The sequence below is a fragment of the Haemorhous mexicanus genome, chromosome 5 (assembly GCF_027477595.1).
Source record: "Haemorhous mexicanus isolate bHaeMex1 chromosome 5, bHaeMex1.pri, whole genome shotgun sequence".
NCBI lineage: Eukaryota > Metazoa > Chordata > Aves > Passeriformes > Fringillidae > Haemorhous > Haemorhous mexicanus.
The window spans coordinates 35,203,784-35,231,744 of NC_082345.1; the positions used below are offsets into that span (position 1 = coordinate 35,203,784).

General features: G+C 34.6%; 1 protein-coding gene across 1 annotated transcript in view; it reads right to left on the bottom strand.

The window, feature by feature from the left end:
- The window catches only part of LRRIQ1 (leucine rich repeats and IQ motif containing 1), a 102,678-nt gene that overhangs the window by 49,029 nt on the left and 25,688 nt on the right, over positions 1 to 27,961 (bottom strand). The window contains exons 16-20 of the mRNA XM_059846840.1: positions 21,646 to 22,122; positions 19,490 to 19,628; positions 16,935 to 17,054; positions 1,114 to 1,203; positions 281 to 405 (exon numbers count right to left, since the gene is read on the bottom strand). Of these exons, the coding sequence (XP_059702823.1) occupies positions 281 to 405; positions 1,114 to 1,203; positions 16,935 to 17,054; positions 19,490 to 19,628; positions 21,646 to 22,122 (951 nt within the window). The remainder of the gene's footprint in view (positions 1 to 280; positions 406 to 1,113; positions 1,204 to 16,934; positions 17,055 to 19,489; positions 19,629 to 21,645; positions 22,123 to 27,961) is intronic.

The window sequence follows — 27,961 nt, forward strand, 5'->3', positions numbered from 1 at the left end:
CATAACATATATGAAAAAATAGAAGTTTTATGATTTATAGTCAAACCTAAATAATAAAACTACACATATATATTCTTATATTCCTAATTATAGTAGTCAATGAAAAATAACAACTGAATTTAATACATTTGGTTTTAGAAAGTAAATACATTTTAACTCCAGTAATATCACATTGACCAAAAGTAGCAAAAGCATTGGAAAATAGCTTCTTCTTCTCCTTTTTTTTTCCGTCAAATCCAAATGAACTAAATACAATTTAAAACAATATAATTTAACTTACCTGGTATGAAAATGACTTTTTTCTGCTGAGTGTGAATGTGGTCTGTTAGCACACTGCCAGACTTCTTGTGGTACTAATGGCAAACTATTTGAATGTTCACTGGAATCTGAAGGCCTAGAAAACTTCTATGAGAAAGAAAAGGAATGCAGCTGATTGTCCCCACAAGTCTGAGTTTAAAATGTGCAAAAAAAAAAAAACTGCACCAGGGTTTGCAGAGTTTATCATTATAACTAAAAGGATCCTTAATAGTGATATGCCCATTACAAACCTTACTTTCAACTAACCAAACAGAAAAAAAAAGGGGACTTTAGTTACACTTAATATCCCCAAATAAAATAAATTGTACATTTATAAGACCCTTTTAATTGTAGGAAACAAAACATTAGTAATACTATGCTTGTAATAAGAATACAAAGCCCTACAAAAACAAAAAGCCAAAACTTCAAAGTTTATCTAGCAGACATTGCAGTTCAATGACCTTTAGCTGTTCTGAAAACATTCAGCTGTTGTCATATAATGCAGATCTTAGTATTTTTAAAGTAGTTTGTCAACTAGCAATTTTTAATCCATTGCCAAATGGGCAGATGAAGCACATCATCTTTTTTTCTGCTACTGTGAAGTAAAGTGTTGAAATAAATCCAAAATAAAGAAAAATAAGCAAATGAAAGAAAATCTAAAAGAAAAATTGCATCTAGAGATGAGGAGGAAGTCTGAGACTTCTAAAAGTAATTGTGTTTTTAAGTCACTAAACTGTCATATTAATCACCTCAGAATAGCATATCCTTAAAGAATGAATAAAGACTGAAGACTAAGTTGTTTCTGTGACATGTTACCTTTGGCCAGTGCAGCTGGTTTGAGAGCAGGAGTGTTTTTGAAGGGAAACGGGTGGAATCTAGAGTTAGCCATTCCTTCTCTAATGCAGCCTGCATGAATGAGCAAAGTCAAATAGTGCACTGATAAAATCAGATTAGTTTTGATAACTTTTGCAAAGTCTCTTTTAAATTGTCTTACATACTTTGGACATCTTTTCAAGTCGTACATCAGAACTGCCACCTGCAGAGCATTCAGACTCAAAGCACCTTTGGAGATGCTGTGCTGTACTGTTTTATTTTAAACAAATCAGAGCAACAGTATTTGTGGGTTATGGAGGTCCTTTTTGGGTGTTGGTTTGGTATGAGATGCAACCCCTCTTTCTCAAATTCCTGTAATTTTATTCCAACATGGTTAGTAAACCCAAGTTATTATAAAAGACTGCTAAACTTTGAAAAAATACAGACCTAAGATACTTAAAGGCATAAGGAATATGAAGAGCTTTGTGTGACGTTATTGACTGAGTATTTTATGTCCAGATGCAAGTGCCTGATTCTGTCAAACTTGTTTTTGTCGAACTGAACTGGTGAGTAATTTTCATTGAAATTTGGGGTTAAAAAGTAAATGCTATATAATGCTATATGCTTCAATTATGCAGTTTTATTTCTGATGTAATGGATTAAATGGGAAACTGAAATAATAGTTGGAATGAAGAGTGACAGAATTAGTTGCTAATTGGTGTCCTTAGCACTTTCAGGTAGAATTCAGTTTTCTTTCATAAAAATAAACTCTAGACTTTGCTTCAAACCCAACCTGTATATGACCTTTTTTTCTTATAGGTCCTCGAGGTTTTTTATGATGTCTTTTCAATATATTCTGATAAGTGAGAGAATCAAATCACTCCCACACAGTAAGTAAATACCACTGAAGAATTTGGCTTGACTTACAGGGCTCAGTCATTCAGGTTCTTCTTGCTTCAACAGCAAAGAGCCTGGGGTTCATTCTTTTGGAAATGCCTACTTATAAAACTGGACTATCTTTCTCCCATTCATAAAATATTTCAGATTTTACTGATTTCTGACCCTGAGAAATGATCCTAAGTTTGGATACCTTGCTGTGTAGTTTGTGGAAACAGGACTTTGTACAGCTTTAGATTGGTGAATAAGATCTTCCAAGACCTTTGAAATTCTGGGACACAAAAGAATCATATTCCAGGTATTTTGAAAGGTTAGTTCAAGTGCTGGTCACATGATTTGGTGGCCCTAAGATCACTCTTTTTGCTTCCATTCTGACCGAGATTTGAAAAATAATGTTTGATTTTATTTTCATGTCTTAAAAGGGATTAATTCCTACGTCTGATTGATTCCCTGCTTCTGGAATTCCTTGTTATTTGATTACAGTATGTTTTGAGTTTCATTCCTTTATTTAATAAATCTGGAAAAATTCTATGGCCTCATTATGAACAGACAACCACTCTTCCCCTCAACATTTCAATTCATGATAAATACATAACATTATCCATTTGAATGTATCTCCTCTCTTGGGTGGTGGTGTATGTTAAGAAATCTATATAAATAAACTGCAAGGCATGCAACAAATAAAATGTATCACATTCTTTAACAGTTATCTACAACCCACCAATTTATGTCTCCTCAGTGATGTGATTACTCTCATGCTGATAACCACTGAGTGGTCGATTCACGCAATTGTCGTTAAAAAAAAAATCATTCCAGAAAGCAGACTGCAGTAAATCAAATCCCAGAGGTGATAAATTAATGTGACATTGGTACTATTTGAATATAGAAGACTGACAAGTTCATATCTCAGCAGAGACAAAGCTACAACAATTCCAGCAGAATGGTCAAAAAGAAAAGCTATGAAAAAGGTACAACATCTGATTGAAAACTTCCACTGAAAATAGATATTAATCCTCCTTGTGCTTTTTAAATATACTTCTCAATTTCACTTTTCAAATCATATTTTTCATTCTTCAGATGGGAATTTTTTACTTATTTTTCAAGACTGGGCCTACCGTCCAGTCAACAGTGCTGGTATATACATGTATGTGAAAACAGCAAATTTTGGAAATTTTTCTTTCTCCTCTATTTGCAGAAGAATCAATATACGTGTTAGAGAGGTAGATTTCAACTTCTTGCACAATTTAAATGTCAATCAACTTAATCCATGTGTACTGTGATGTGTCCATTATTTACCTGAGTACTTAGAGGTCTTCCAGTAGCAGTGAGTATTATCCAAGCTCTGATATCAAATTTCAGGCCAAGCCTCTATGCTGGCTAGTTGAATTTTTACTTCTATGATGAAATAGTTTATAAAAACAAACAAAACAAAACCCAAACAAACAAAAAAAAAGCACCAACACCAAACAACCCCCAAACAAACAAACAAAAAACCGAAACCTAAACAAAAATCCCAATGAGAAATAACACTTCAAAGATATAGCCAATTTTTTGGAACAAGAATCACTTAGCAGTACATTGATTGAATCCTTTTGCTTTATAGTTGTACCATAACTCAATTAAACTCTTAATACTAAAAACTTGTCTAACTAATATTTTCCTAGCCCAGTGTTTGCTATTTATTAATTTAGTACTAGTAGTGGTTTTATTTCTTTTGTAGCCTAGAGAATGTAATTCAGTGTCCTAAGTGTTGAAAAGAAATATCACTAAAAAGATAAAAGGATGAATCAAAGGTATAAATATGCACAACAATAAAAAAAAGACAACTTATTTAATATTAAGTACATCTTTTACTCCTATAAATGTACAGCATAATCTAAAAATATACCACAATGATGTTTGCTTTGTCCACAAAAGTAAACACAACTGATTTTCAAACACTCCCTTCCATTATATTTTGCCTGGGCATTTTCACAGCACTAAGCTCAAGAAACATTTGCCCACACCTTTCCTATAAACAGTCCTCATGAAAAGTTTATGACAGATTTACCAACACCTAAGGCTTAAAACCAGATCTGTTTCTACAGATATTGGTCACTAAGATTAAAAACCAACAATCTGAGATGAATTACAAAGCAAATAAAATGTCAGCTTTTGACTGTATGGTGTATACAAACAGCGATAGGTGTGCTATACTTGTATTTATTTCTAAAGCCAAATTAGGTAATTTACTAAATGCAAGGTATACAATGTGGCTTTACACATATGTGTCAATCACACACTGTTTATTTAACACATATTAGTTCACCTGAAGATAACTTTTATGCTTTTGTATCCTTTATACTTTAATTCCAGAGTTTGTTTCAAAAAGATCTGTATTAATTAATTTAAGTTTCAAGTTTTAAAAACACACAAAACATATACAGAGCTTTCTATTGCTTTTTCCACTTTTTTTGTTAACCCATTTGAAATCAATTTTTAAATTTTCAAACACAATCCAATTCTCCATGATACCACTCTTCAGGAAGAAGGAGGCATGAATCTATTTGGTGCTAGGATCTTCTTTCTGAATTTTAATAATGAAACTTTAATATTATTAGCTATTTCCATTTATCCATCAGGATCAAGAACTTTTTATCCTGATTCATAATGCATTTTTTATCCTTTGAGACACTATTATTACAGGGTTCCTCCTTTGATTGTGCAGCTCATTACCAAACTCTGGCGGTTTAGGGATTTTTTTTTTCATGGCATAAGAAATACAACCTTCTTCATTTTGTTTGTCCTTAATTTCTCTAGTATTTACTCAATTGCGTCCTTTGCAAAATGCAATGACTATTTACATCAAGCATTGAACTTGTGTAGTCTCAGAAACAGAATTTAATCCTACAATGAGCAAAGTGAGTGAGAATGGCTCTGCTGACTTTAATTGGGTCTGAATGAGCTGCCCAAAAATCGAGTTTTAGTGCAAACGTTATTTACAAAATCTAATCCAAGGCATTTTTTATGTGCTCTGGATTACATTCTGGAGCTAAGTAATCTTTTATAATATATCATTACTATACATGTAATTAGGGCTGTTCTGAGTCATATTTACACCATGAACAAAAAACAGTTCTCAGGACAGTGTCAAACTTACACTCAGGCTTTGAAGCACTTCTACAAGAAACTGTCCAAACTGTGAATAATGCCATCACATACTGCCTTTCATCTCTCTGAGATCAAGGAGGATCACAAGAGCATAATAGAAACCAAACCAGTTCCTGAAACTGCACTATGGTTTAAAGCAGAGGACGCAAAAAGGCATTAACAATACAGGCTGAAAAGAAAGGCCAGCGTTTGACATCTAACAACACTGTTCTAGTCAGAGCAAACATCCATCTACATCAGTACTCTGCTTCCAGAAGAGTTCAGCAGCACTTGCTTATGGAAAGAATGAAAAAAGTTGGACATGATGAGGACAATCCTTCCGTTAGTACATTCTTTTAGACCTTGGAAACTGGTGGTTTAAGGACTTTCTGCTAAAATCTAGGCAAATATTCCTCACCCTAAAACAGTTACCTATTTTCTAATGACAAATGCAACTATCTGGTCAGCATGTTTGCCATGTCATCTCTGTGTCTGTGGAGGGGCTTGACAGCTGGCCTGCAAGCAAAGCTGAGTTAATAGAAGAAATAACAATTGATGATTTTTGAGTGTATCCATAGCAAGGAAGAAGACAAGGCCGTCAGCATGGAAACAGATTAGAAAAGATACATGAGAATTTTGGCAAGCTAGACTAGGTGCATAAGTAGATGTGTATACGTGCCTTATTACATTTCTGTAAAACTTTTGCCAATTATATTGATGCTGATTGCTTTGCACCAATGAATATAATAAGTTATTGTGATGTAGTTAATGACTTAAGATCATGCTTTGTTAAGAGTATATAAACTGGAGAACACGCAGAATAAAAACTTTTTTCTTCTTGGACCCTGATCCCGTGTATGTACGTCACGTCCGACCTAACGGTGACATATGTCAACCTAGAAAGAATGCAAATCATGTATATGACTCATAGGATGTAACTGCTGAAGTGGTGTAGATTAGCTTCAAAAGAACATCATGGTGGACACCACAGGAGCTGAAGATACCCCAAGTGCGATGGACCTCAGAATCACCACCTAAGAAAACAGTGAAACTACCTTTGAAAATCAGGGAAACTAACTCTTTATACCTCTTTCCTTTCTTCTTTCATCTCCTCATTGACTCATGCACTGTTTAGAGGACAGCAATGGTTTAGAAAAAAAAATATTGATATTTATATAGTGCCTTTAATTATATAGTATTTTAAGAAAAAAACAAGTAAATTACCCAACAATATAGACAAGTAGAAGCAAGCTAGCATCGAAAACATACCATGAACTAAGAGTAATGATTGGCTCCTGATCATTATAGCCTAACAGGAAGGATGGCAAGGGAAAAAGAAAAAGAATCTTCTACCAGAAACATTATTTCCACATTAGAATTTCATAGAAATAGTACTTCAAAGCAGTACTCTGCTTTGAAGAAAGATTCACTCTTCTTTCCAGTTCATCTCCCTAGTTTTATCCAATATGTTTTTCTGTACTTCTGCTCACCTCTGTGAGGTAGGCCATTAGCATCATCCTTAGGAGGAATGACCCTTTTTCAACCACATGTTACAAAGTATCTACCCTCTTCACATTCAAATTTGTTTTCTATAAGAATACAATGTAATTAGAGTAAACAAATAAATGAATGAGAATTAATCTTTCCATTAAGTCTTCTCTATAGAATACAAATTTGAATAAAGTTCTTCAGGCTGGTGATGTCCTAATTTCCTGTTTTTAGTGAGTATATTTAAATAGTGCAGTTAAAGTCTAGTTTACTGAAAGACAATAAAAAGTAAAAACAAAGACAAATGAAAGGCAAAACTTTCAACATCCTTCTGTGACTATTTTAAATAAGCTTACAAAAATTATTTTGGGGCAATACATTCCACATGAAGAACTACTTTTCCTGATGTTAAACATCCTCTAGGTTAAATACTTGCTTTGAGTGGGGAGGGGGAGTGGTGAGGCCGAGGGATCTTATGCTGAAGGTTAACCCTCTAGATACTCCCAGCCAGCCCACTGCACTGTCCTTCATCTGGCAGAAAGCTGTAACTTTCTCTCTTGGTTCCTGGCAAACATATTTCACTTTGTAGGATATTTCATTTAAATATCATGCTAGTCCAGGAAAACATATTTCATTTCTTTTTAAACTAAACTTATTTCTGCCAAGGCCTGAGTATTTGCTGGTAAATTCTTATCTTAAATCCTAAATAAGTTTTAACAAATTTCTTAAGAAATCACAAATTTTTAGCTCTTACAGCTGAAACAGAAGAACCAGATCACTTTTCTGTGTTCTTTTGTATATTGTTGATAGACTGTGATTGAAAACTTCCTTTGAAATTAAAGATCTGAATATATTTGTGTATTTAGCCTTTTCTTTCATCCATTCCTTTGAGGAATCAGATTACTCTATGGACTAGTTTTTCTGTGAAACTCAAGTTCATGTGTAAAGCGTAGTTCAATGTTAGGAAGTTGAGCATCAGCTCAGATCCAGACTTTATAAATAACTTCCAAAGCTAAGAAAACGTCAGATATGAACTTTCTCAACTGAATCTTCTATTAGCTGCAATATTATTCTACTTGCACTACTACAAAAATTCAGCCTAAACTCTACTGTTTTAAATCTACACATAAACGTATCTAACAACATTATAAAAAATTATAGAATCTTTTTAATTAGGTAGCTTAGAGGATGCACATTTTACAGAAAATATATATCTGAACTTAAAGCAGTAGGAAAAACATTCCTTTTCTCTGAGTTTGTCTTCCAGTATTTTTCACATATTTTATGTGCTGAAGATAAATAGGTTAGCTCACTAATAAAGGTTATTTTAACCTTTGGCAATGCTTCTTTTTCAACCCTGTTTTTATATTAGACAATATATATACATTAGAAAAGAAATCTGGGTTCTGCATTCTTATGACTGCTAAAACTGAACAAAGTTTCAAGCCAAAAAAAGTAGTGAGTATCATATGAATTCCAGAGAAACATTGCAACGATTAATTGACCTCAAGAGATTTTATACACCTACAAAAACTGCTTAATTATTAGAGTACATTCTTGCAGGAAAATGAGAACACAAGGGGAGTTGTCCATTTCTAAGAAGGATACATTGATGATTACTGGAAATATCACATTCTGTTAACAAAAACATTAGAGAAAGTTTTATTGTAGAATGTAATTTTTCCTAATTTTTTAATAAGCTTGGAAAACTAGCTGTTCTCTAAAATCCTTATATATATATATATATATATATATATATATATATATATATATATATATATATATACTTACACTTGATACATGTACCAATGTGTTAACACAAATGCAAATAAAACGAGAAGAATTTATTGTGGAAAAGTAAATGAACAATGAAAATTTCAAGGACCACAGAAGTTTTCATTCAAATAAAAGGTTGAATATCTATATACTTAAATCTCCAAAAATATGACTCTTATTGTAATTCATGGCAGTCATTCACAACCTAGGTGACCTAAACTTTTCTAAAAATGCATTTTATCTTACTCCTGACAGCGTTCAAAGGAAGCTCTGTGTGCTTTCTTTGAATACAGGAATAAAAAATGCCGATGTGTAAATGGTAACTTCAGCTTCAGAGGTTAGACATGATTCAAGTAAGCATCAGAAATATATTCTTGAAAAATCTGAGATATAAACCTCCACCCATCTCAATAAACACCAAGCTCCTGGAACCTTCAATCCACTCCTCAAAATGGGTCTAATACCCCAGATATTCTTCATCCCCATTAAAATGACAGGAGTCTTCAGGACTTCCCCTCTCTGACTCTGGCATATGACAAATTTTTGCTGCTATGTCTCTACAAACCTTTTCTGAAGTTTTCTACTTCCATGAAAACAAAGAAACAAAACTTTCAAGAGGCAATGAGCTAAAACTTAAAAAAAAACCAAAACAGCCAAGGAACCTCTCAACACTACCCCTTAAATACCATGCACTTAAAGAATTTTGAAGGAACATAACCCAAAATGTTTTATCCAGCTTAGATAATGACTACTAAAACACAATAGAAAAGAAAGCTGTGCTTCAGCTTGCAATTTTGTCTTAAGAAAGGAAGTCATGCAGAAGCACAGGGTAATAAAAAATAGACTAGTCAGAAGTTTATAGTCATTTAACCTTTAACATGTTTCAAAGCTCAGGTCACATGAAAGATTAGATTCAATTTCAAGACAACTTTTCCTTCTTGCTCAAAAGTCCCTATTTCAGAAAGAAGAACGAAAAAAAAAAGGTTTTGGAAGCTAAAGAGCAAAGAAGGGCTAAGTCATAAACAAAGATTTTTTGCAATCTTTGTTAACTAACCTCTAATTACACTACAAAATCCTTAATTCTAAAGAGGTACATCTAAATTATCTCTCAGCTTCACTTATATTGTCTTCCTTATATGTCTCTAGCACTGTCTCTCTTATTTGAAATAAATTATCCACAAATGAATCTGCAAGTTGAAATTTGTGCATTCATGCCTGTATTCTCAACACCTTAAATCTTTTGGGACATGTAATGATACTCTTTGGAAAGAAGCTGATTCTTTGGGATGTTTTCCTGGTTTATGAAATGATCAATAGCTATTTCTACTTCTATATAAAAAAAAAAGTTTTAAAGTATTTTTCATGTAAAAAAAATCCTACAGTGAGTAGTAGGACAGTATTTAGCATTTAGAATTTCTTTGGCTCACTCTATTCTAGGACAAACTAGACAAAACCTAAATAACTTTTAGCTAAATTAAGACTGTATTATAGCATATGAGGTGTTTGGGGTTTTTTACCATTCTTTGCATTCACTGTTAGCAACTAAAGCATTACATGGAAACTCCATTATGACTACACATCCCTTTCTTTGAGACTGCTTCCTAGAAATTCAGACCCTGGCCAACAGTATTGCCTATAGATTGGACTTTGCACTTGCTCTTGTTGAACATTATGAGGCTCTGGTCAGCCTGTCTATCTAGCCCTTGCAGGCTGCTCTTAAAAACACCCTGATCCTCCAGCATGCCAACCACTTCCCTCAACCCAGTGTCATCTGCACACCTGAGATTGCATTCTGTTCCATCAGACAGGTAGCTGATTAAATTTCTTACTGTTTTGGTCCCCCTACCATCCATGATGGGCTCCATTAATTACTGTCCACCACTAATTATGACTGTAATTTTGCACCACGAAATGCAACTATTTGAGCTTGGTAGTCCAGTCAATTTGCCAGTGACCTTAGTGTCTAGTTTTCCAGCCCATATCTCAAGAAATTTAGGGAATAAGACTCTGGGAGATAGTTAACAGACTTGCTAAAATAAAGACGTGCAATATGCACTGCACTCCTCTTATTCATAATAATTCATAATATCCATTCACCTTATGACAGAAAACAATTAAGGTGATGAGTCCTCGGTAAACCCACACTAGATTCTCACAATCGTCTTCTTTCACGGATTTAGAAATGGCTTCTAAATCTATTTACTACAAGCAGTCCCAGAAAATAAGATCATGTTGATGTCTTCTAGTTCCCTGGATCTTCCTCTTCAATTTTCTGAAGATGGGTGCGATGTCTGCCCTTTTCCAGTCCCCAGTTGCTGTGATCTTTCAAAGATGATAGAGAGTAACCTCAAAATGGTACCAGACAGCTTGTTCAACCACCTTGGATGCATCCTATCTGTTCCCTTGGACTTGCATATGTTCAGGGGAGTTAAGCTGTGCTGCAATTGGATAACATCTACTTTCTGCTAAATCCAAAGGATTTCAAGCTCCAGGCAATGAGACATGCAGAGATTCAAGTGCAGAGGATCACACAAGCTGACAGCTCACATTCCTCTTTGGTTCCCCACATAAGAACTGCAATTTAATTCAATAACAATATTCTCTGAATCAATGGCTTCTTCTCAGAGAACCCAAACAAATCAAATAGGTTAGCTCCTGAAATTTGTAAATAGGGAATAATAAAAAATCTCTTTCAATGGAAATCAATGTATGTGGACATGCTAAATATTAGATCTTTAACTAGATATTTTAAACGCACCCTATATCTATACCAAAACATCAGTTTCAACATTACACAAAAATTAAAGAATTTAGGGAAGATGTATTCAACAATTAGAGATCCTTAGCTCAGCTTTCAAGAGACTCCAGATGGAGATATACTCATTGAGAATGAGTATGACTGTGTTATTGATTCCACTTATAATGATGCTTTTGGCTTAGAACAATTTTCATTTGAGGCTACAGTACTGCGTAGAAACTTCAAAGAATGAAAGCTTTTTTTTTTCACTTACATTTTTCCATTTCTTGCCTTGCTTATTCAATTTTGATGCTTGACTTTGCCTTTGGAGATATAAGACTACGAATTATAATTTATGATATTGCTATCCTTTGGTATGTCAGAGAAGCTAAATATAATTTAGAAAAATACTACACCATTTCCTACATGTAGGATCCAAATTATATATCTGTAGTGCCATGCATTACTAGGAGGCTATCCTTTGGGAAGTATTTGTTTGAATCTGGCTATTTAACCAAGAACTGGATAGAGACAAGTGATGAAGATAGGTTTTGTTTAAAAATTAACAGCATTTCAGGTGGTAGGAAGAACAGAGATCTCATGGTGGAATGCCAGAAAGCAACCAGAGGGCATCCTGCATGAGCTGTGAAGCTGGAGTGTTAGCAACAGCCTTTAGTAGCTGGGGTTGTGTTTATTTTTTCAGGTACTGACTGCAACAACCTACTTCTAAGCCCAGACTATCTGAGATGACTAGGAAATGAGATAAGCAGCACTGCTGAAAATGGTAGAAGTTTTATGCATCCGCAGATGCCACCGACTATGAATGGCATGCAACCTACTAACACAGCAGCTGAAGCAAGAGGGACATATCAAGAGATTATTGATAAACACTGATGGAAAAAAGATTGATCCTTCAATATATTGCTTAGGAGAGAGATTTTTCCTCCTTTTTAAAAGAAGGGTATGGATCTAATGAAGTTTTCAACAGACGCTTTTCTGTTTTTCTACAACACTGTAACTTTACGTGAAATTTGATGAAAAAAGGATCATATTCTTTGCAGCATACAAAACAGAAAAGCTGGATGCTGTTCTGACATTCATAAGCAATTGCAGGAGCTAGACATACACAAGAGTGTCAAGATACAAGAACTGTTATGGGGACCTTCTAATCCATGGGCTACACTTATGTCCTGGCGCTAGTCAGAAAACAGCTATCACTGCCACAAGCTCACATTTCGTAAGCTCCCAGTCTGAGACAAACCACATTATGAAGGATTATCAGAAAAGCAAACAAAACACATCATATGGGTTAGTTTGGACATGTGCTAAAAAAATTGAAGATGGGAGACACGAGGAAACTTTTTTTCTAATTACTGTTTACTTATTAAGAGTTAGCACACATGAGCTAGTTCTTATTCTTTCGACCCCTCAGAACAGAAAAAAAATGATGAGAAGAAAGAAAAATAAAACTGCTACCTACCTGCTTTGGAAGGCAAGCAAAAATTAGGAATGGCTATATGCCTGAGCATGGATATGCAATAAAAAAAAAAAAAAAGAGAAGGAAACTCCTGAACAATAATTTCAAAAGCTGTCAAAAAGGCTGGATTTTAAAAAAACTCTACATAATCAACCTCAGAAAAAGAACAACACTGTCTCAGGGCAAGAGTGTTATCTCCTTTGATGAACAGAGCAGTAATGGATTTCTTTTTAACTTGGTTGCAACTTATAAAGCAAATTTATTTTTGACAAAGTATGACTAAAATGATTTAAATTAAACTAAAAATGAAGTTTTTAAAATAGAGTACTTACTTGGTGTGCCATGTAATCATCAATATTGATGTTTCTCTTGATGAGAATAAGATGTGTCCATACATTTATTCAGTGTAGAAAATGGTAATTTATTCAGTGATCATTGCTCAGGGTAAAGACTAAAAACTCCTCATATTTAATTTATTCCGCTTTATGACACCTTGGCAAGTTTAGACATTTTGCATTTGGCTCATATCATATTTGCATCAAGAAAACAACAATATTTAGATGGTACAGAAGTAAGAGCTGTGTCAAGAAAATGTGCTGTCAGATTTCATCCACCAGAGGTAAAGTGAGCTCTGCCTTGTAGATCGTTTGCTACAAGGATGGACTGCTGATGAAAGGTTGCCTTAAGATCAGCCTTCTGGAGCATGTAGGCTGGAATTCTCCAAAGTCCACATGAAAGACATGAAGATATCACTAAATACCAGGCTCATACTTTGTGAAACATCTGTTGGCCAGATCATTCATGTCATCTGGGATAGCCTGTTTGACACTGCACAATTAGACAGACACAAAACACTACTGCCATCAATTGCCTCTGAATGGCTTTGGCAATATATGGGAGCTGATATGAATACAAGAAGGTATCAGCAATGGTTCAGGTGAAAAGACTAGCATTCATGGTATTGTTAGAAAGATAAAGCCCATTCCTCTAGCCCAATAACATGCAATACATGCTTCCTGTGATACAGTGTTTAGCTTGTAGTAAAAATCTACTGTTGTTCAATGGGCATAAATGAAGATCTTTGTCAAAGACTAGGGTTTCCCCCATGCTGTTTCACAGCCTCACCTTCCATGGAACACCTGGGTACACCGAGTTTATAATAAAGATTTTACACATTTTTTTTGTGAAGACTGATGCCTAGTGACTTATTGCACTGCGATATTTACAAACGGTTCAGAGAGGTGCTTGCACAGTAGTGATTTTGTAGAATGTTGGATAACACTGAATAAAATCATAATGACTGAAACCTACATAACAGCGTAAGAAAAACCTAAACACCACAACACAAAATAGTAAACTATTCAAAAAGCTTTTAAACATTTGTATCAGTTTCCAATAAGGAAAGGTTTTTCTGCCCTTCTCTCTCATTTCACTCACCCTATACAACACTGAAATCTGCAGTACAAAATGGTATCCAAATATTTTTCTCTTCCTTCAAGCCCTAGCATATGGGATCTCTTAGCCCAGCAATATGTACTCCTCCCTACACACTTGTTTGAGACACAACAGATAGCCACTGATACCATGTGTCATTACTTGGCTCTGCTTCAGCACTTTGCTATAAAACACTGAGACCAGAAAGGAAGGAATAGGAAGTACAGACTGTTCCAAGTTTCTGCTGCTAGTTTCTCCAGGAGTAGGAAGTCCACATGATTTGGTATTACCCAACTGCAGAGAATGAAAGAGCTACAGACACATGGAAAGAGACAACCTAGTACTGAGTAACTAGTCTGGGCTAGACAGAGCAGATGCCTATACTCTATGCCTAGTATAGTTATGCCACACATTTCTCAAAACCCACTTTTCAGGACAAACAATATATACATTAAAAAAAAAAAAAAGAAAAAATATGATAAATATTGCAGGGTATAATTCTAATTACAGTCATCAATGCTGAACATTGAAATAATCACTCACTGAAAAAAAAATACTTCACAGACACATACACTGTAAATTTATCACATACACTGCTCTGTAGAAAACAGATGTCATTATATTTTTCATTACAAGAAGTTAAGGGCTTGAGTAACTTATTTGACATCAGTCCACAGTTCAGCCTTTGAGCCTGCTGTGCAAATTAAAATGCCAGCTCGTGGCTCACCTCTCACCATCTCAATGTAAACACTTCCTGAGAATTTCTCCCTAAATCCATGTTTTATTTAATTATCGATAAACTCAGTAGTAATTTGGGGAAAAAAAAAGAAAAAATAAGTGCGGCAACAGCAGAGGGTAATACAGTACAAATCTCTCTGAAATCAGCTGGGCTTCTTTCTCCTGCCTTCTCCATCCCTTCCATTTCTCCTTGGCCTCAGGAACACCTGCCCAAATGCAATTGTCTTGCTGACAGAAAGATGGAATTGTCTGTGTAGTTTTCAGTTAAGCAATTAAAAAAACCCAAAACCAAACATGACAGGGTTATTTGGGCCAGACAGAGAGAAACGAGAATGGCTCAACCGAATTACTGTGTGTAAAACTCTGGCCTACTGGCTGAGTAATTCAAAACAGGATATTTTCCTTCCGTAACATACGAACAGATACTTCCTTCCTGTGTGAAGAAATAAAACCTTCAACGTTCTGCTTTTTATTATTTTAGAAAGAAGCCAGGGATCAGAGAACATCAGCTAATGAAACTGCTTTGTATATGTATTTAAAATTAAAATAAAAAAAATCCTAAAATTTAAGCCAGATCTCTATGTTTACACACACACATTTCCCGTCTACCAAATGATTCTTGGAACTTCTGCCTAAACCCTTTGCATGCTCTTAAATAAAGCAGTATTTGAAAAATGTACCTTAAAATAGTTGCTAAAAAGGAGAAGAAAGAAAATAAAATTTCCCTAAGTCATCAACACATTGGCAATAATTTCAGAGAAAACCCAGCTATTTTCTATGGGGAGGAGCTGGTAAAAGAAGCCTGGTATCACATGACCAAAGACCGATCAACTGTAAACTGCAGTGCACCAACCAGCAGCATACTTGGTTTCATAGCTCCATGATCCATACAAACATCTAATTATAAATGGGACCTAGTCCTGCCAGTAGCAGGGCTACTGCATCAATCTCCTCTGCAACATTACAGTGGAATATTGATAAATGGCTCTTGCAAAGACACAGCACCTGAATAAGCACATTCAGAGACAAGGGTTCATGAAAAAAATCTTAGTTATATCCTCTTAGGTCTCAAAAGGCCACATTGCTGTTAGCTTTCCTTGCTTTATCTGAAACCATTAAAAATAAAAAAAGAAAGGGCAGCCAATGAATGTGAGCAATTAGAGAAAGCAGGTCTCCAGACAAGTACATAGTTGACTCATCAACAGCTGCCTTACTAAATAATATGCATACTGTGTCTAGAACTTCCCATATAGATTGTCTTTTGAGGCTATAAAGAAAATATTTCTTTAAAGATTCTTCTTGTTTACTGAACGGCAGTATTGATTCCATAGACATTTTTCACTTTTTACCTAAGTATAGCTAAATTCAGTTTTAAATGTTATGTTGTTCCTCAAATTCCTCTAGAGCCCACTTTTATTTTTTTAGAATGGAAGCTTCTCATCCAGTTTCAATCCTCCTGAAACTGAAAGAGCATTTCTAACTCTATATAACTTGTAAAAATATCTAGTAATAATTTCTGGTCATTTGGCATACCAGAGCTGCTAAGTGTGTGGGGTTTTGTTTTTTTTTTTTTTTTTTTTTTTTCTGATTTAACCATACAATAATTTATTACTGTATTTAAACCTCTGATCTTTTTATCACACTACACATAAGATAATAAGCCTACTTCACCTTTTGGTTTGGGGATATGTTCTTTTTACTGGAATATAGCTGACACTCAGTGTTGCAATTATTTTCTAATTTGATCTCATTATATAATGAAAATGAACAAAATACACATTAAAATATTACTGAAATCATAATTTGTTACTGAAGTACTAAAAAGATCAGCATTTTGGAACAAAAGCAACTGTTTCCTTATTCTCATTTGATTTTCCTTCAGCTGTAAAAATATAAGGCATTCTACAGTGGGTGTGACATTAATAGCAGAATAAGTACCAGAGCATCTCAAAGAGCAGGAAGCAGTTAATCCAAGACAAATAAATTTAAATCAGCTATAAATAAGAAATGCTTCTTTATTTCTGGACGCCCAACGTGTTAATTCTAATCTTGGTAGTTAATTCTAATCTTTCCATATTTTTTATTTCCAAGACCTACATGATTGCTTAAGAAGAATAGTGAAGACTTTATGCTAATTACTGTGCTTACTTCAGAAAACGTGAAAGCATCCACATTTATTTCTTCATATTCATCTTCCAATTCATCACTTTTAACATCTGCAAGAGCACTGGCCAGTTTCTTTCTCAAAAGACAACCCTTCCAAAATGCCTAAACAAAAAATTTAGAGCATGTTATACATAGCCATAGATCAAACCCAAATCCAGATTCCCTATGTTATCCCATTAGGAAGATAAAACATCTTGGGCCTTTGTTTAATAGCTCAATGATCTGTTTTTTGAACTTTATGTGACATTTAAAACTACAAGACAAATTAAATGCCAGCATATGTCTAAAGCTTAGAGTACTCAAGAGGCTCTCCACAAGTAAGCAGAAAGGAATCCTGCAACTCCCTCAACTACAAACCTGGGTCAACTAATTAATTATATGACAATTCCTTCAGGGACTATTAAAAACTGAAAGGAAAGCCTACACATGAAAAACCTGAGTGCCAACAATCAAATTACTGAGAATAAAAATACAGATGTACTAAATGTCCTCTGGTATACATGCAGCAATTCTTGGAGACATCTCATATAATTGACCTGGGTCAGCTACTCTCTCTCAACTGTCTAAGGTCTTTACTTAAAAAAAATATTACCAGAAAGCATAATCATCTCTAAGAAAAAGGAGCACACTAGGAATTAAAGTGCTAGAAAACTAGGAAGGGTGTTAAGAACACATGCCAAGCATAGAATCATGTCCAGCAAAAAACACTTCAGAGATCACAATGAGATAGATGTAATTAAGAAAACTGCATACAAGATGGCAACTTCTCCCCAGATCAGTATTTGACATCATTAGAATTCAAGATGCCCCAAGTGTTTAAAACACCACACAAAATATTCTCACTGTCATAAAAGAAGTGGTGTTGTACACCTTTAATGGCTCTGCAATGAAGGCACTAAAATAGGAAGGGTAAATCTCATCATCTGGTCTAACATTCAGATTATTAATTTTTAGAAAAAGTCTGTATAACCCCATAAATTATTGGAAATGTTACTATTTTACACACATATTTCCTGATAATAAAAAAATATAAAATTATTAAAAGTTTTAGAACTGCTTTCTTATAATTCCATTGTTGCTATTTTTCTACAGACCTTTATAAGCATCTAGATAAAATGTCCTGATACTACTGAGTGATCAAATGGAAAATATATTTCATTCAACAAAGGCAATAATTATCTTTTACAGATTCAAAGGAGAAAAGCAATCCTAATGATATATGCAGAAAGGTAAATTGTGAGGTAGTGGCTAACAGAGATCTATGAGAGCACCAGCATCAGTGTTCAGTCATGATCAAAGAGAAAAGTTACACATAGTAGTTTTTAAGAAACAAAAAACCCACTTTTTTACTGTACAAATTGGTTCTATATCTGCCTATGGAATTCAGTTCTTGTTGCTTCTTTAAAAAAGATTGTAACAAATCGTGGCAAAGGTTCAGTGAAGAACAAAAAGATAAAGAGAATTACAGAGAACTGTGAAAAGAGACTAAATAGATGAAAATTTTATTTACAAAAGGTGGATGTAAGTATGGATGTCTGAAAGATCTAAGAATCTGTAATATGCACAGAAGATAAATAATAGATCACTTTTATTTTCATACTCTCTTTGGGAATTACCGGGTTTGAAACAAATGAAAGGAAGCACATACTAATCACTATTTAGATTTGTTAAATGCACCCCTTTAATGTATAGTAGAGGTCAAATACAAGAGTAAGTTCAAAAATGGATTAAGCAAGTTTATGGAAATCAATTGTTAGTATGCTAGCTACATATTATACTCCAGTAACAAATTTTTGCTTCTAAACCATGTTGTTACTCTTGAAATTTGTATATAAGATCTACTCTATGGAATGTTTCCAAGTTAGCTTGAAATATAAAATCAACAGAGTTGACTTCAAAATGTAGGAAATAACCCCATGAACCTTGTCAACTTGGCAAGCAAATACTGGTTACCAAACTAAACAGAGTCAAGGTGTGGACTCCAACCCTTGCCCGTAGTAACACGTTCTGTTTACTGTTATTATTAGCTTAGTATCTACCATAGACCAGCCTAGGTCATGGTCTGTTCCCAAGGACAATATGGATAAAGCAATCCTGGGTTTTGGAGTTGGGAAGACAAGGAAAGAAATGGATAGGTAGGACAGAAGAGACAGGAAGATTATTTAGTCACATAGATAACAGACTCAACACGGGTTACACAGCATCCATCAGTTTCACAGCATACACAGGCCCCAGTAAGAACATGGGCACAATATCTTGTAAACTTAATATTAGAACTATATCAAGTAAAAATAATTCAGGGAAATACTTGGTGAAAAAAGGGAAAATATTTTTCGGTAAAGGGAAAATATGTTTCTATAAAGCCTTTCGTAAAGAAGTATCTGGTTTAGAAACACCAAGGTTATGCTGATTAAATAAAACAAAAACGTTTAATTTTGAAACTTAATAAGATAATAATCAAAAATAGATACAAGATGATAATTAAACAAAAGATTTTGTTATTAAATTTACAAAATAAGAAAATACCATAAACCAACCTGGATTACTGTGGCAGCTTCATGTTTCTGTCTCAAAGCTTCTACCAACTGATGATTCTCTGTTTTATTGCAGTCATTTTTCCTCTGAGCATGGTACTGCCGCCAGAAGGACTGGATTGAGGATGCTTCCATATGTAGGCTCATGGAGAAATAAATACATTTATGATTCACATAGCCTCACCAATACAACTGGATTATCATATCTGCCAAACTTCAACCATAAAACACAGCACTATGCTTTGAGGCAAACGAAAAGTTGTGCTGCTAAACAAGAAATTACAATCAAGATGTGATATATGTGCTCACCGGAGGATATTCACACCACATAACTTCTGAATCCAATTATCTAAGGACTAATCTCCACTGGGCTCTATTTCATGAATAATCACAGTAGAGGAAGAGTCCTCAAAGGAAGGATTAAGAGCAAAAGTGCTCTAACAGTGACTGAATAGGAGGGGTCTCCTTATTTCCACTGAATATATTAAAAAAAAAAAAAAAGAAAAACCCCCAAAACCCCCCAAAACCCCCCCCAATAAAAAGCCAAACAAAACAAAAAAAAAAAAACCAAAACCAAAAACCAAACCAACCAAACATAAAAACCCAAAAAACAAACACTAAGCATGAAAGAGGATAAATACCGAAAACTGAATGAGACAGGTATTTTCAATGGAGCAGACAGGAAAAACAGTGCAATTTCATCTTTGGCTGCTTTTACCATTACGACTTCTGACCACTGGTTATAAGTGGAAATTTTCTAATTTGCTCATTTTTAACAAGAACTAAGTACAGACTATTTAGATCTGTTCAGTGATTCCAATTTCTAAATATATGTTCAACTAATTCATACCTATGGAGAAAAAGTATAATGTCAGCTCTGCATTATGACTTTACTGTCTTTTGGAATTCTTTTCTCCACAAAATACTCATTTCAATTGAATAGTGTATTAAAGAAAAGACATCAAAATTTACAATCTTTACATAATTCCTTTCCTTGTGTAGTGTATCTACTTAAATAGAGGACTACTAGTCAGTAAAAAAAAAGAAAATAAAAAATCATGCTTCAGAGGTCAAGACAAGTGCAAAAAATGGTCTGCATTCTGTTTTGAAGAGAACTCTCCACAAAATACTTACAGAATTCATTCAAAACATTAACAAAAAACTAAATTAACTATTTCAAAATTTTTTTTGAAGTATTCATCTCATGCAATTGACTAATGAATTCTTGCTTTCAGCTTGCTGAGAGGTGATAGTGAATTGCATGGTCCTCTCTAATCATAAATTTTATGACAAATTTTTAGTGCCTTAAGTACCTACTGAGCAGTTTCCTATTTACCAGAAGTCTAAACAGCTCAAAGAAGCACACCCACCATGCTTGCTTTTCAGGTTCTCAAGATACCTGTTGTTGAAACTGAATTCTTATGAAATTTTAACTCAATTCTTGAAGATTTTCTGCAAAAAAACCAGCTTCTGTCTCCCTTGTCTGTACATCCAGAACTACAAAAATCAGCAGCAAACACATTCCAAAGAGGTAACAAACCAGTCTGTTTCATGCAGGAGAAAATCTAGGGACACATAACAAGCTGAACTGGCCTCTCACCCCTGCCTCTACTTTTAATAAGCAGGTTAAGGCGTGTTGGAGAAGCACCAAAAGCAGGACAGGCCATTAGCTCTTCAGTCATCACAACAGCAGAAGACTGGCCAAAATCAAGGGATTAGGATGGTAGATTTAAGCAATTTTTCTTCTTGACTTCTAAATGATACTGACTGTAAAGTTTACACAAATTAATTTTGAATGTCTAATGGATAATTTTGGCAAAAAACCTTACACTAGTTTCTAGTTAATCTCCTCCAATGTTTCTGCAAAGCATTTGTCATTTGCATTCCTAACTTTGTATGTGTCATTGAACTGGTGTCTTAATGTTATTTGAAGTATATAAATATCTAGATCCTAATATACCAACTGGGAGAATAGCACATAGGATTCTTAATTGTTAATACAGAAACCTAGTGTGCAACACTTGATTATAACTCTTTATTGTCTAATAAGCTTAAAAATATCATATTACAAGTTTTGTGCCTCTGTTTTAAACAAAAAATCCTCACTCCTATTGTCAATCTACATAATCGATTTGAAAGCAACCTGACATCTATCTTACCTCTCTGTATCATTCCCAAAGAGCTGGAGATTTCTTTCCTTATCACTTGCTACTGTCACTGACTGTTGCAATGTGAGTTGGCCTGACATGTTATTGTCGCCTTTGCTCTCCCCACTGTAATTAACACAAGATTCAGTGCTCTTCTGCTTCACTCTCTGATCTTCTCTATTTTCCTTCTGATGCACAGGTAGGGAGGAGTTAATGAATGTGGCCTGAATATCACCAGTTGCAATCCATCTTTTGGAAGGATCCAACAAGACCTGTTTATTTTCTGTCACACCCATGATAAAGAGGTTATTCTCCTGTAGGCAGCCAGTGGATGTTTGCTTTAAAAGATTTTGAAGTGCTTCTGGTCCATCTCTGTCATTAATGTTTAGTTCACCGTACTCATGTACATATCGATGTTTAATACTAAGTTTCATCAACTGATTAAAATAACAGCATTGTCCCAGTACAGAATCAATAGAAGAGGTAATTCTGAAAAAATAATTAAAAAAAAAATTTACATGTCTGTTAGAATGCTTTAAAAAAAATTCCCTCTATTCTTTCTAAAATAGCTTGTACTTTCAAGTATTCTTAAATGTTTCCATGGTCTTACAGCAAATAGCAATTAGTGTGATTGGAAATCCAGTTTTGGTAACTACGAATCCTAACAGATTTTATCTTTTTTTGGACATATTTAAACTATAATCACACATATTTCTTATTTTACTCAGAGTTTTCCTAAAAGAGAAAGTTTTCAGTCTTTTTAAAATAGCCTTTACATCATGAATTTCACTATTAATTTTCTGTGTAGCTAGTGGCATGCGAAGCCCAAATTTTTGGAAGGTTTGAGGCAATTTTGCCTTAACAATCCAATCTTACCTTGCAACTATGAAAACTCATATAATAATAACAGTAATTTTAAAATTTAGATAAGAACTAAAGCAACAAAACCCAGACGTAGATTCAAACCAACAAACTACAATGTCTAAAGAAAATTCAGGAAGAATGATGAGGATAAGTAAGAGTAAATATGAACTAATTGTTAGATTCAAATGGCTGTCTGTACTTTGCATGGTGTTTGTTCATTTTATTAGGTGGCAGGTACTTCTGGGATCATGAAAACATTTTCCTTTAATAGTATAGATAGATGCAGAGATCTGTAATCTGGTGTTAATTTCAGAGGAGTGCAAAGTCAATTCTAGGTCAGCAATCCAAGAGAAAAAATAGAAATAAGATCAATTTTCTTGTTAGTCTGGAAAAATTAGGTAATAAAATTATAGTTAGAATAACAGAAATGTCCTTCCTGTTCATCATTCTGGAAAGGTGAAATTTTTATAAAGTTCTGGGGACTCTTTACCATTATAATCATACCCTCAGTGAAGTTCAACTAACATTTTAGATTTTTAAGAACATAATCAATCAGACCCTATAAGAGTAAAAAGGATTCCAACTCTTCCACTGCTCGTGCAACTTCAGTGCTACTGGACAAAATCTGAATGGGTAAATTGATCCAAACAGCTTAAGCACACAACTCACTGGGTACATTTGATTGTCCACTACAAAATATTACTCCTACTCCTGTTAATTCCACACATACAAGTCCTAAAAATATTTGAACTTATCTATAAATTTGTTTAAGGATCTAACATGCTACATAGTAAGAATAACAATTATTTTAAAAGAAAATAGTTACAGCATTAATTAAATTCTTTACTTAAATATATATATAATTCTTTACTTCAGCCAACAGGGATATATCAACATCCTATCAACACACTGCAACTTTCCCAGTGTCTCAACTGCACTGCACTCTTGATACTAGAGAGGTGCTCCTGAAGATTGCTTATTCAGACCACAGAAAGGAAGCTGCTGTAATGGAAAATATGCAGGAATGGTTTACACCTTTAATGGTAAAAAAAAGAACATACAAAGGAAGGGAGAAGACAAAGTAAGAAATATGACAACATTAAGACTTTTGATACCACAATATTTCCTTTTAAATTAATGTAAATTCATGGTTTGCCTTTCAGACCTTTTCCACAGTTATTGGTCACACTTAACCTGGAATTGCTTCTTGGTTAAGATCTGACCAAGGTTTTAAGCATAAATTGGCATCCAGACAAAACAAGAAATGGAATTATCCTATGGAAGCATCAGTATCCATAGTGTCTGGCTGCTTGGTGCGCAATGAAATACAGATAAATATGGTAGCCTTGCAACAGCAAAATTTTTATGGCTTTCAGCTTTGATCAGCACATTCCTTCATGTTCAGTCGCTGCTAGGCTTTATTTTGATCATAACAAGTGAAAGTGATTTATGCCATATGCAAATTTAAGCATAACCACTGCTTTTGCAGTGGGAAAAAGGGGCAATGAGCCAGAAGAGCAAGGGTAGAATCTTGCAGTACTGTACAAACATGCTGGGCACATTAGTGGCCCTAACACTAAAGTCCAAGATATTATTTTCACAAAAAAAAATATGAAGAGTAAAAAACTACTTGTACTTGTACCTCTTTTTTTTTTTTTTTTTTTTTTTTTTTTTTTTTTTTTTTTTTTTTAATACCAGATACCTCTCAATTTGTGCTAGCATTTTGCAGGACTTTGAGGAAAGATAAAAGCATTAGAATCAGATTTTAGTCTATTTGGATTAAATCAGGCATTTATTAAGGACTGTTACAACTTCTATCCTCACACCAGTTCACAAAGACTATCCATCACTATCCTGGTTAATTTAGACCAAAACCTGCTCAATTCCCATGCAGTGTTTGGCAACGGAGGAGTAGAGGGGAGGAATAAATCCCACTGGTTGCTAGGATGCTTAAGGATCCATGGACACATGCACAGGCTGACTTAACAGGTACAGAAATGGACAAATTATTTATGCTAAAGGCCTTCCAGCGGAGTTTAAATCAGCCAAAATGTTGCTACGTATGAAATTTAAAGTGGCGGCAGAGGCTTGCTTGTAGAGCCAACATATTTGGTATAGAATTTTCTACTGCAATCACACCTGCAACGGCTGCCTGGTTATTCAAACAGCATAACTTTGTCAGAATGAGACAGTAAATCTGGAAAAGTCAGCAGAACAAATCTCTCAGAGGCAAAAAGGACAGGCTTGGGAAAAAGAAACCAGTTCTGATCAGGAATGGCAGTTTTCTCCTGGTTCTTGTACTTAAATCATAATTGATATTCTACCCCTTTGTATGTTACTGTGTGCTAGTTAAAACCTTGCTTAATATCATGTTTTCCCCTACCGTGACTTTCAGAATTATAATACATGGAATATTCAAATAGTGTACCTCAATTAATGTGAGCTTTTGTTTGCAATAGTGTGGGGTAAAATTGTCTTCAGGGAAACTTCTACAAGCATCATTATTGATGTTCAACTGCAGTTTACCAAAGTCCCTTTCAAACATGAAACAGGTCACTGTTGACACATTCTCTCTTTCCATCACCATTTATGAAATTCTTGTCATTTTCACTGTAAAATACATACAGTATTTATAAAGTTCAAGTTCCACTAGCCAGCCAACTGCACATCTGATGGCTGAAAACAAATTGCTGCAGCAGAAGTATCATATTTTTGTACACAGTTACTTATTACAAGTCGTCTAAAGGTTACGTGACAGAAAACATTTCGTGTAATAGAGAAAATAAATTTTAAAGTCAGTTTTATTCTTAAGCATGGAAACAACAGAGAAGTTTTGGGAAGAAACAGCACAGAGAATTTAACTGGGCAGCATTGGTGTATGAAACAGATTAGGGAAGCAAGCAGTGATTACTTCTGGCAGCTTACATACTTGAGGTCGCACCTACAGGGGCTCATAACTTAGCAAGATGTGAAACAGACAGAAGTTTGCTCTATTGCTGGCCTGTTGTTTAGTAATGTCACATTAATTCAGTCAAAGTATTGCAATATGTACATATAATAGCTATGCTGCTAAGGCTTATATACAAACAAGTTGTTTAGAGTTCCTTTTATGAACTGCAGTTTGCAATGGTTTTCAAGTTATCCATAAATTTTACTTCAGTCAAAATAAAAGATAGATGGCTTTAACACACAAGAAATTAATTTTAAGACCAAATTGGATACAAGATGCTTCAATCATGTCACATTTAGGGATTCACAAGATCACAAATGAATTCTCAAAAGCTTAAAAAATCCACAACCCTCCCTCCTCTGCACTCCCCACCCTCCCTCCACCCAAACCATACATTCAGGAAAGAAGAGATGTTTACATAATCACCTCTTTCCACTACTGTTCTTCTCAAACATCTGCAGGCTCTTTCAAAAACTTCTCTTTGAAAATTTACATAGAATAATAAAAAAATTCTCAATTGAAGGAACCTCAGATTTAGGTCTCTGGTTCAACCTTCTACTTCAAAGCAGAATTAGCTCTCAAAGCAGACCAGGCTGCTCAGGTTTTCATCCAGTCAGGGCTTGGAAATCTCCAAGAACAAGACTGCACAACCACTCTGGGCAGCCTATTGCAATTCATCACTGTCCCACCCTGAAAAGTCTTTTCCTTATGCCCAATTGTACTGTCTCTGGCTGGAATGAATTCATTCCTGTTACAGTTGTCCATATAATGCTGTTGTTTAGATTTGTGACCAAACCTGTATTTATAAAACACTAATGTTTTGCTGAACAGTGCTTGTGACTGAGTCAAAGCCTTCTCTCTTCCACCCAGCAAGCAGCCTGGGAGTGGGCAGAAAGCCTCCTTTCTTTATCTCCTTCCTAGGAAAAGAACTGTGCACTTGCCCTTGCTGAATTGACAAGGTTCCTGGTGACCTGTCCTCCCATCTTGCCTGTGTCTGACTGGTAGCCCTTCCCTTAACAATCGCCTTTGAAGGCTTTTGGTATGCAAGTGTAGTAAGTGTGCACTCCATCTCCTGCTCCCAGCCTTTGATAAAAGACGTTAGAAGTACAAGTCAGCTTCCAGAAAGGAGTGGGAGCCACATACTCATAATTATTCATAATTAATGGATGTTCTTAACCTGACAACCCAACATGTTTCTTATTCTTCTTATGTTCATTCATGTAAAATTAAAAAAAATAAAATTTAGGAATATCATCTTTCCCTCTCATTTTGTACCATCCTGCAGAAATGTATATGAAAGTTAAAGTTAGCTCCATAGATTTTACTACACTTTGCTCCCAAGTCATATCCTAATTATAAACTGGCTTTTTTTTCTGCCAAAGGATAATGATGAAATGTCTAAATATCAGACATGGAAAAAAGTTCTCAATCATAGAAAAGGAGACCTTTATTTTCTTTTATGAAAAAGGAAGGAGAGAACACCATTTCAGGATGGTAAATAGATTTGGAAATATCAATTTCCCACTTGCAAACCAGAAGCCAAAAATCACAGAAGTGGAGAAGACATATCTTGATGGTTTAATGGTGAAACACCTCAGTTTTAGGAGCCACTTACACATTACATCTGTCATAGAAAAATGCACTATATAATTTCTCCCAACTAATTGAAATCTAATTCTTATACAAATCTCTTTTCAAGTAAATATGATTCTGAGCTATGAAGATTTTACTGCAGCTTAGTTAAAGCTGCAATAATACAATGATGTAATAAACTGCTAGCTAGTAATACCATGGATGTACAGGCTTACATGCAAACAAAAAATAGCCAGATTCTGAAAAAAAAAGTGCATACTTCTCCTGAACCATCAAAGTATGCAAGGCAAAGTTTAAACTAAAACAATGTAAAACAGCACGTGCTTCACCTGCTCTGGGCTAATGTTCAGTACCTGGAAGAATCAAGAAAACTACTTTTCCAAATATTAAAACATAAGTTGGATGTTCAAGGACTATAAGGATTTTGTGAACCTTCTAGGAAATGAAAAGGAACTTTGAAAGAAAAAAAAATGCAATATTACAAGAGCAGAAATGAGAAGTTTGAGATATTTAGATATCACAAAAAATTAAAACATAGCATGGGTAAGTGATACATCACTACCTGGATGGTCTAAACTGAAGTTACTGGACAACTAACCAATGTAACAGTGATAAAGGTAGCAAGTAGGGCAAAATTAAACACTTCTAAACAGATCCATCTAATTCACTACCTTAAGAGAAAAGAAGTCAAATCTTTTGCAATTATTTATTTGCAATTATTTATTCCACGTGAATAACACACACATGGAAAAAATGCAGAAATAAAAATAGAGCATATTGTACCAAAAGCCAAATTAGATTTGATTAAGTTAAAGCTGGAAATCATGTTAATATGATTATTCAGCTTTCAGAATTTAAGCTACAATTCCTGTATAGCACTATGTTGTGTGCATGAATTCATTCAACTACTTTGAACTGCAG